Source organism: Apium graveolens, chromosome 9 (assembly GCF_009905375.1).
Source record: "Apium graveolens cultivar Ventura chromosome 9, ASM990537v1, whole genome shotgun sequence".
NCBI classification, from domain to species: Eukaryota; Viridiplantae; Streptophyta; class Magnoliopsida; order Apiales; family Apiaceae; genus Apium; species Apium graveolens.
The window spans coordinates 16,750,267-16,761,712 of record NC_133655.1 but is presented as its reverse complement, the minus strand read 5'-3'; the positions used below and the strand labels follow the sequence as shown (position 1 = coordinate 16,761,712).

Genomic DNA, 11,446 nt, shown 5'->3' with positions numbered 1-11,446 from the left:
AGTGAGACACATTATGTGTTAGTGGTGTGTATTTATTGGAACGTATTCTTCTCTTCGAGGGGATTCCAACGCATATTAACACGCTCAAAATGAGTAAAAGGTGAATGAGAACTGATGTTCCAAAGTTTTACCTTTTAATATGAAAAGTGGTTTTGTACCACATCGAGAGTAGCACAAACCTATTCCTTAGTTTTTCTTATAAATACCATGTACCACATCGAAAAGAAAAACAAGTCCTTTCAAGCCTCTCTTTATAAATAGAGTCTTAGGGCACCAGTTTTATTAAGTCGAGGTAATAAGAGTCATCTCTTTCATTCTCGGTCTCTTTAGTCTTAAATTTTTCCAATATTCCGGTGATAGTTCTCGGGCTCAGTTCAAGTTCGCTGAGAGTATATTCGATCTATCGATTATACTAGTATCTCGTTTTATCCTGGGAAGCAGGTCGCTAAACACGGATGGTGCGGGGCGAAACTGCTTTAAGGAGACAGTTTTCTGGACTCGAGATTAAATTCAATCTCTGTTTGTTTTCTCAAACCCTTCTCCTAATTTAATTGTTAATTCTCATATACTTATGTGATTTAAGAATTAACAATGTTTTGTGAAGTAGTTATATATTCAATATATATATATAACAATGTCTTTATCGTACAAGATTGCTAACAATCTTAAAGCAGTTTTCTTCAATTTTCATACTTTCTTGTGAGTAGACGCAAAAGTCAATTTGATTGTTTAAATTGGATTTATTTATGGGTATATGAGTGGCCATTATTTGCCTCATTAATTAAATTAAATTTAGTGCGTTAATTTCTTTGATCACTTGTTGCCATGTGCTTGAAATTAATATAAATTTGATTTTAAGTGGTGCTTTGTTTAAGCATAACAGGTACGAGGCAAAAGTAAGCACAAAATTGTTGGATAATTGGTTTCTTATAAGGCTATTGATGCTTTAATGGTTATTGATTTATGATCAACTTATATTCAAGTGGACATATTTGGTGACATCTCTTTCGGGTTGATCATTATAAATTGGTAGATTAAACCCAAATTTATAATTCGTCCATGTTTTTGCTATTAATGGATAGCTTATTATGTTTTGTTAACATGGTGATTGATTTCTTAATTCTGAATTGATTTTGGAATTATTAGTACACTGATACAAGAATCATATATGCTATAGTTTACATGCATGTTTGCAAGTTCATAACATGATATTGCTATGCAATTAAATGATATGGCTACATAAATGTGACCCTTCATGATGGAACTTGATTATTTGGTGATTAATTTTTTAATCATTGTTGAGTGATGATAAGGCATCAATTATTATTGTTTAATCTTTAATAATGGAGTTATATCACAAACTTGTAATACTGGATAGAATGCAGTAACATGTTTGTTGTTAAATAATGTGACGAGGTGGGCAGCTGAAGTGAACCAGATTTACAATTGATCAGGATTCTCCACATTAAAAAACCTAATGGGCCTGGAGTACAGGTTATGGGTCGGCACATAAATTATATTTTTCTGGTTGGATTTTTCCTCCAGTTAAATAGTAATTTCACGTGTTGGTGTCGGTCTGCTGCGGCAGTGACACACGAGCCTATTATAGTGATCCATGTGATACTTAATACGGCGAATATTGATATCAGTATTTATGCTGAACTTTGGAGAGAATCCGAAAAGTTGTTAACCCTAACGCATCAGTTGATCAAAGGATCACTGAATGTGGGTTTATTGAAGATTTATGTTCTTCCTTGGGCCTTTTCTGGTTGTACCAGTAGGTGAGCCATAAATGTAGGTTCGTGTGAACCATGTAAATATTTTCGAGAAATTCGGTAATTGAATTTTTAATGATAAGAACTACGGGAAGTTCTTTTAACATGATATTAAAATCTTATAGGTTTTAATGAATAACGTAAAACCTGCTCAGATGAGAGGTAGTGACACGATACGTGTTTACTGTCTAGTTTGATAGTAAAACATTTGTCACTCGTACTCGTAGTCGAGTCAATATTGAAGCTAAATAGAGAGATGTGTGCTCTATAAACTCAAGGGTAAATCCAACTTAATACAGATAATTAAGATGGCTGTGAATAAGTTTGATGATGAATAATCACCGGGCAAATTCTGTTTGCAACGTGAATATTCATGAGGTCGTTGCACCTTACTCGCATTATATAAATGGAGTAGATGCAGACTTGAGTTGCGCTCTGAAAAAGATGCAAAACGATTGTGATCAGCTCAGACTATCACTGAATTTGAGGATATTAGTTACGAAGGGCTAATCGTTCCTTAAACATGATACCACAGAAGGAAATAATTAAATTTCCTATTAGTTTTGGAATATTTTCTGACATTCTGTAAAATATTAAAATTGTGGGGGTATCTAAAATAGAAAATTATTGAATTTTCTATGAATAGTGGAATGTAATGAAACATTCTTGAAAATAATTGAAATGTGGGGGTATCTCGAAACTTGATATCAATACCTCTGTTGGTAGCATGAGATCCAAAATCAATTGAGATATTTTGGATGGATACATAGACAATGGTTGAGTCTAATAATATCCGATATATGAATCTAATTTTTGAGATTCGTAAGAATACTATTACAGAGTTTAGGAATGCTTATGCGATAAGCTAGTAGATCCTAGTAGATCTGTAATTAAAAGTCATCTAAATGAACTTACGAGTTATTGGATGAATGTGAGGATGAACCTGCAGAGAGCAAAAGACTTGGATAATTGCTAGTCCCGAATGTCTTGATAATTTGCTTGAAGGTGAACTCGTAAATTTAATAGAAGCAATGCGCTTCATTTATAATTTCTTGATAAGTGAATATATCAAGAGAAAATTTGACTATTACTGAGAGTCAATAAATCAAGATTTTCTAGCACGTGTACTAGAAAATGGATTGTGCATGTTCTCTCTATGTCCCTTGTGGGGGAAAGGATGTTAAGAAATAGAGAGAGTGGTTCTGTTTGACAGAATCTTGTTTAAAAAAATATATAGATCTTCTTACGAGATAGAAGCATTAGGACCCAAATGAATTTTTAAATTGGGAAAATATATCTGGGTCTGAAGGAAGTATAAGGTCAGACTGATACAAAAATATTACAGTCGAAAGTGATGACCTTATATAATTTATGAAATATTCTCGAGTTTTGAGAATAAGGTTCATTAAGATGATACTAAAATTATCGTATTGTGAAATTTAAAAGTACATCAATGAACATTGAGATGGTCTTTCTAAATAGATATTTGGAAAAATATCTATTTACGTGAACCCGAGGGTTGCTCTAGATAAAACAAGAGTAGAAAATCTGTATTTTCGGTGATCATGTTGAGTGAAACAACATTGACACGAAATAATGGCATATTAAATTTGATATTGCTATGATAAGCAATGGCTTCAAATAAATGACATGGTTGCCATTTTGAGGACGCTCAATATTGGTTGCTATGTGAATAATGATTGCCAGTTTAAGGACGCTTAAACTCGGTAATGATGCAAACTGAAATTGCTGGTTTTTGGGACGCTAAAATCTGGTAATATCAATAACAAGTGAAGCCTTAAGTAATAACTAGTAAAGTTATTTCACAAATATGAAATATGTCAATATGAGATGTCAAACTGATTCAAAATCAGAGAATTGACAAGTGTGCATGTGTTATTTACACATGATATGCAAGTCATAATTGATTGCATGTGAGTGATCTGATCATTACGAGAAGTAATGACAAGAGGATCATCTCTGAAAATCTTGATGAGATTGAAAAGTTTTGATTTGAAGATTACAATCTTCGTGACTTTAAAAGTTTTAGATGATACATGTCACATGTTGGTGATGTGAATTTTGAAGAGGTCAACGAAGCTAAAGTTGTCATAGCTGGAATGGATTTATATATATCCAAGCGTAGATGAACAAGGATCTCTCAAGAAGGATTGCAAGTCTGTTGTACTTTTTAAAATTGTACAAAATTAGACATAGGCTACACAGTTGGTAAACTGGGTAGATGCACGAGTACAATGGAAATTGGTCACTTGGAAGTGATTGCAATGAGATTTAAGGTGTATGATATGTGCTCGTGAGCTTGGACTTCAATACGAAAGATATCTAATTGTACTATGTGAATATAGTATGTAAATTAGATATTTGATTTTAAGAACTTAAAAGTCATTCGAGAATACATTTCACACTTAGCAGTCGTGTCATGGAAATCCTAAACTTAGCTCGATTCATGATGGAATACGAGTCTGGTGCATAAAATAAATGCAGTTAAAAGGCCGAGTAGCCACTTTGTAAGGATATTCCTAAATGACAAGGAAAATATGTCTTCAATATGCATATATCGTGTAATCAATATGCAAATTGGGAGATCACATTATTGTGTATGAAATGGTATGTCTCACATCTATGATGAGGACATAATACCATTAAACAACTATTCTCAACGAGAATTATCATGATTGACTATGTAAAGTTAAATGATAATGTTTGGATCCACTAACCAGATGGTTAAACTGAGCGAATCTGTTTAAGCCAAGGGAATCTAGTTAGACCGAGAGATAGTTGTCAAATCATCGAGAGGAATGGGCCTTGCCTATTGCTTAACGGCGTCATGGTGGACACCCAACCTTGCTGACTGGAGATCCCAAGAACTTGGTTCAATGGGACAACTAAATCATGATGACCAAATCACTGTGGGGGTAACCCCTGGCCTATTTCTATGATGATGAAACAGTGAGACCCGTAAGGTACGAGGTTAAGCTTTATGCTTTTAATGATCTTTGACGAATACAGGGATTTCAAGTTTGAATACATAATATTCGGTTAAGTAAACGCGGGTTACTCTATAAGATAAAGATCACCTATGTAAGAGAGAAGTATGGCCGCTTCAAAGGAGAATTGCGAGGCACAATTCTTTAGAAACTCTTGCAGAACCAGGACGATGTTCCAGGGCCAAAATGGACATAATCATGAGAACTGAATGAGTCAGGAAAGTTATAGTGATGAGTATGTCATCGTTTACACAAACGGTCGAACAGTTCAAGGACATCGCGTCATACTGTCTACCAGTAAAGTCGATATACTTATTCGAGCGAAGGTTCAAGGAGCATTCTCTACCTATCGTATGCTATATCCGACCGCCGGAACTATCACCAAGTCAAGCTCCGCGTCTGTCTGTCTATATGGTGCGTGCTACTGGACCATCAATCTCATTTGTGGGGGATTGTTGGACAAACTTAGTATTTTAGACTAAGTTGTCAATCATTTTGAGACTCTATATGAGTGAGACACATTATGTGTTAGTGGTGTGTATTTATTGGAACGTATTCTTCTCTTCGAGGGGATTCCAACGCATATTAACACGCTCAAAATGAGTAAAAGGTGAATGAGAACTGATGTTCCAAAGTTTTACCTTTTAATATGAAAAGTGGTTTTGTACCACATCGAGAGTAGCACAAACCTATTCCTTAGTTTTTCTTATAAATACCATGTACCACATCGAAAAGAAAAACAAGTCCTTTCAAGCCTCTCTTTATAAATAGAGTCTTAGGGCACCAGTTTTATTAAGTCGAGGTAATAAGAGTCATCTCTTTCATTCTCGGTCTCTTTAGTCTTAAATTTTTCCAATATTCCGGTGATAGTTCTCGGGCTCAGTTCAAGTTCGCTGAGAGTATATTCGATCTATCGATTATACTAGTATCTCGTTTTATCCTGGGAAGCAGGTCGCTAAACACGGATGGTGCGGGGCGAAACTGCTTTAAGGAGACAGTTTTCTGGACTCGAGATTAAATTCAATCTCTGTTTGTTTTCTCAAACCCTTCTCCTAATTTAATTGTTAATTCTCATATACTTATGTGATTTAAGAATTAACAATGTTTTGTGAAGTAGTTATATATTCAATATATATATATATATAACAATGTCTTTATCGTACAAGATTGCTAACAACAATAACATTGGGTTGGCTCAGAATTATGAGAATAATACTAATATGTTGGTGAACAGTGTGCAGCCACAGCCAGAACCACAGCTGAACATTGGAGTGCAGACGCATCATTTTGTTGGTCTGAATCAGAATCAGATCAATAAAGATGAGCAGCTGCAGATCAGTCTGGGGGTTAATAGCAATGAACATCAAGGCCCCTTTGTGTTTTCTGACGGTGAGAATAGTGGGAGCATTAACGGGAATTTAGCCAAGAAGAGGAGGAATGCGAGTCGACACAAACGAAGCTCGTTCTTGCCTTTTCATCAGTTCGACTACAATCAGCACGTGCCTGCTCCTCAAGCTGCACGTGTATGTTACTCTTAATTCCATTTCTTGTTTTTAATTAACCCTTGTTTTTAGTTGTGTGTTGTACTTGTTTGTGTTTGTGTTTGTGTTTGTTGCACCAATACACTTGTACTTCACACACATATCAAGTTATATACTTAGGGTTCTTATTTTTGCTTTTCTTAATTAATTATCTAGATCAATTACTAATTTCTATGGTTAATATCTGTGTCTGATGTTTGTGCTTCAGTAAATATAGAAGATTTTTGAAAATTAATCCACATTTTCTCTGATTAATTTTCAGGTAATTGATGAGTCGAAACTGAAATTCCTCTTTCAGAAGCAGCTCCAGAATAGCGACGTCAATAATCTGAAGAGGATGGTAATTCCCAAGGTTGCACTCTTAACCTTTTCCATGTAATACATGTATAGATTAATAAACACGAATCATATATGCAATTATCTAGAAAATTTTGATTTTTATTCCAACTGTGACAATCAACTTGTGGTTATGTAACTGGTTTATATTTTAAATTATATATCTAACTTTGCTAAACTTTGTTTTGGAACTTCAATTGATTTCAGAAACCCGCTGAGGCTTTCCTTCCTGAACTAGATGAGAGAAGCGGGATTTCTATTAAAATGGTAGAAATTGATGGATCCCACGTCTGGACATTCACTTACAGGTTTATGTTCAGCTAGCTAAGAAATTATACTCAAAAGCTAACCAACTCTTTTCCGTAACTCTAAATTCTAATGTGTTTGATATGCCGATCTAAATCAGAGATGTTAGTGCCATGTCTTTTTCTTAATGAAATTAATCTGTGAATAGCTTTTCTAAGTCAGTAAGGTCTTTTCGGTTAAACAAAAAAGGTAGTGCAGGTAATGGCATTTCTCATGTTTCTTCTTTGACTTCAGGTTCTGGCCGAACAACAAAAGCCGGATGTACATCTTCGAAAATACTGGTGTGACACACTAGAACCTCTTTTTTCTAATTTTGTTGTCCCTTAAATCAGTAATAATGTATTATAAGGAGATTGTTAATGTTTTCCAGGGGATTTTGTAAGTGCACATCAGCTAAGGAGCGGTGACTATATCAGAGTGTTTCAAGATAATGAAAGCAATGATTATGTACGTAATTCATTAACTTTGTTCTAGAAAATATTAAATTGCTAATTATTTCATTAACTTTGTTCTAGCAAATCTTCAATTGCTAATAATACTTTGTATTTATTTTTTCAGGTCATCGAGGCCAGAAAGATACGGAAGAATGTCATGTACAAGCCAAAACCGAAAAAGGTTAGGAACCGGGGCAACGGAGCCCAAACTGAAGCTTCCACCGAGAAGCCTATGAATGAAGTACCTGCTGCTGCGACCTCTTTAGAAGCCGGAAATGGTTTGCCCGAGACACAGTTAATGGAAACTACTGTAGACAACTATTTGCAACCTAATTATGGGTTTGACGCGTGTAGTTCCTCCAGTATCATGGATAACTTTGTAAATTTTCCGGCTCTGATCGATAACCAAAACTCGCTCATCTACAATGACATGAATTTCCCCAATGACTCTTTGTTCAATATATGGGAACGAGGAACGTCGAGCAGTCAGTCATTATTCCAGAACATGTCATTTGATGATATAGTGAAGGGCATGTAGAGCTTGTATATCTTTTGTAATCTTTTGTTGTCTGGTGAAAACTAAATGCTTTTGTAAAATAAAATATGACTAAGCACTCTTTGTAACTTTTCTGTTGTATGTTTTGTGAAAGTGTGTTAATACCATCTCTAATCATTTTCCTCGGTATCGTTTTAAATTTTTGGATTATTACTTTTATACAATACAGTATATCTATGAGTACCATATAGTGGACTAAAAATCTGTAAATGAAGATATCATTGAAAGTAAGTGGACTAAAAATCTGTAAATGAAGATATCATTGAAAGTAACTCCAGAAAATAATAAACTACTGATAGATAAGCCATGAAAACAAGTGATATATAATAAACATTTGAATAATATCAATGTTCTTACAAAATAGTGTTCATGTTGTTGCTGCTACTGCCATTTGGTGGCCAAGCTTGAAGACAATTACTCTAAAGATTAATGCGCGTTTTTTTTTCTCTGAATTTTTTTTCTTCTAGACGAGAAGCCAATTTTTTCCTCGCTCTCAAAAAAACTAGAAACTGTAATCTTGGCTCCGAATTTTTACGCTACAATGTACGTCTCGCGTTCAAAAAAACTTCAAAATGACATCAATCTTAAATAATCGATCACTGCTAAACTTCTTCACACAGTGATAATAAAATTTAAGATAATCAAGCAATTGAAAGAAAACAATTTACAGAATCTATTTGTTCTCCATCTTACAAGCCAGAAGCTTCAAAAATTTCACTATATACTTTCACAGAAGAGTGCATTATGAATCCTAAACAACATGACAAGTCTGTAGGTTCTTTTAGATGTATTAACCAGTATAGAATGAATACACAATAAAGTTTTAGAATCCTATCAAAAGGCATTATATAAATTTTTCGATTAACGTAACCACAAACAAATTTTTTTTTTGGTCTTCAGTTTTTCCAATCTAGTTGTGGTTTGCATTCGTCATTGTTCTAACTTTTTTGCATCACTATTTTTTTATTGGCGTTTTTCATTGAAGTTAACGTTTCTTTTTAAAAACCGTGGGTTATATTATCCCATATTTTTGTTGATTGTTTTTCTATCACACGGCAGTTTCACTGTTTCAAGAATTATCCTTCTTATCACAGGATATATTGTAAATTTTAGAATCTAGATGTGGTTCTCATTTTTATTTTCAAGATCTCTTGTAGCCCGTTTCATTTTCAAGTTCACGTGATCTATTCAGTTCTATATTTTCCCTTTAACAAAGCCATAGATTACATTTATTATTTTATATATCATTTATTTGTTACTGCCTTCGTCCCAGCCATAGTCATTTGTTTATATTTGGGTTGGGCATGGAGGTTAAGAAAAATGATAAAGTAATGGTGGAAAGTTAAAAAAGTGAGTAAAGTGGTGGGACCAATTAATATTTTATATATAAAGTGGGTATAGTGGAGGTAGGTACAGGAATAGTTTACCTTTTATATTATACAAACTTTACTATTTAGAAAAATTTTGAAATATAAAGAATTGGAATGGACATCCCAAAAATCAAAGTGTAAAAAAATGGTTAAGACAGAGGGAGTAATTGTTTTCTTTCTACCTCATGTACGGCTGCACATGGGCTGGGTTAGGTCATTTGACCATTTTAACGACCCAACCCATTGAGTACGGGTTACAAAAATATCAAACCATCAATCTCAAAAAAAAAATTAAAACACAACCCTACTAATTTTATGACGGGTTGGGTTGGTTAGGTTTGGGTTAATCGAGTTTTGAGCGTCTTTTTCGGGTTTCTTTACCGACGGTATGGGGAAGGACTTCCACTATGATATTACACGTTAAGTAAAGGTGTAAGCACACATTGTAAACACAACTAAGAAAGATAGTAGCATGCCCGACACTGTATCATTTTAGGAGAAACAAATAAAATTATGAAAATTATTTTAATGATCTGCAGCTGCACTAACTATTTTATACAAACTTAGGATGCAAATATAATTATATAACCAAAGATATGCATGAATATACGAGTAAAGTTAGACCAAAGCATTCTAACGGATCTTAAACAGAATGACATAATTTATAGATACCTTTTTTAGGCAAGTTAAGCTTCCATTACTTTAAATCATTTTTCAAAATACAAGCAAGATCAGGGGGAACATACTCCCCTCTCCAAATACCACCTGCACTAGAACTCGACAAGTTAGATAACCAATCAGCTGCCTTGTTCCCAGATCGTTTGACAAAAAAAATATCAATATTGTTATATGATTCAAGAATGCTCCTACACTCATCTATTACACCACTGAAAGGTGAATATATTTTTTTCTTCTTTAGCCAAGTATTGACTGCTACTTGACAATCAGATTCAACTACCACACGATGCTGAGAGTTACAAACTGTGCTTTCTTCATTCTTGTCTATTTCAGCTTTGATCCAGCTAAGGGCCTCCCTTATGCCTATAGCCTCAGCATGATAAACCTCTGGCTTTCCAGGAAAACATGAATTAGCTGCATAAATTAGTTCTCTTGTATCATTTCTCACTATCCAACCCACCCCGAACTGACCAGAGCTTTTGAATATAGTGGCGTCGTAATTGACTTTAACACAACCATTATCCGGTTTATTCCACCGTTCAGTAATTCCAGTTGAATGAACTGGTGTTGAAGAAGTAGTTTTCCCCATCTTTTGAACGCCATTTCATTATGTAAGGCATGCAATTGCAGTTGTCACTATATTTCCCTCTCTCAAGTTTGTGTTATTCCAAACTGTATCATTCTGAGCCCTCTAGATGCTCCAATAAACCATGCTGATCGCTGCAACTTTTTCATTCTGATGCTCCAACACGTACAAGAACCACGTGGGTAAGTTCATCGAACTGTCTTATTTAGCTTCTGGGCATACTATATTCCAGCAACTCATTGCAAACAAACAATAAATGAAGCAATGGGATGTTGTCTCCTTATCAATTCTACATCGCGGGCATATGTCATCATTCTGAACCATTCGAGTTTGCAAATTACATTTTGTTGGCAAGCAGTTATTCAAAGCTCTCCACAGAAACACCTTTACTTTTGCTGGAACTTGCAATTTCCTCAAACTTCTCCATACTTTTACCTCGGCATTTTCCTCCCACCTACCATGGATACTCTGCAGCAGTTTGTTCATAACACCATTACCTTGTATCACTGTGTTGGTTTCTGTAAAGCACTATGTCATGAATTGCCATTCTGTGTCGATCATTAAATAAGTCCTTAATGATATCTTCATCCCACTCCTTAGTGTTTGTTTTAAATAAATTATGCATGGTCACTCCCTGAAGAGCCAAGTGTTGGGAAGTAATGAAGGGATTCTGCGATTCCAGAAGCCAAGGTTGATCAATAACCGAAATGCTACGATCATCTCATATCCTCCATCGAGCATCTCTTTTAAGCAAAGTCTAAGACTCTAAAATACTTCTCCATACGTAGCTGGGGTTGGAACCCAATTTAGCTTCCAGCAAATTGCTATGGGGATAATATTTTTCTTTAAAAACATG

At 34.7% G+C, this 11,446-nt stretch overlaps 2 protein-coding genes across 2 annotated transcripts; one reads left to right on the top strand and one right to left on the bottom strand.

Annotated features, from left to right (window-relative positions):
• Positions 1-749: 749 nt before the first annotated feature.
• Positions 750-8,024, top strand: LOC141684657 (uncharacterized). The gene is made up of 6 exons (XM_074489731.1): positions 750-6,306; positions 6,587-6,676; positions 6,868-6,968; positions 7,201-7,247; positions 7,337-7,413; positions 7,525-8,024. The coding sequence occupies exons 1-6, from the start codon at positions 5,932-5,934 to the stop codon at positions 7,936-7,938; spliced, it is 1,104 nt and encodes a 367-aa protein (XP_074345832.1). The 5' UTR covers positions 750-5,931; the 3' UTR covers positions 7,939-8,024.
• Positions 8,025-10,023: 1,999 nt separating this feature from the next.
• On the bottom strand, positions 10,024-10,593 carry LOC141685061 (uncharacterized). Its single transcript, XM_074490185.1, has one exon. It carries the CDS (start codon positions 10,591-10,593, stop codon positions 10,024-10,026), a length of 570 nt encoding a protein of 189 aa, XP_074346286.1.
• Positions 10,594-11,446: the final 853 nt, after the last annotated feature.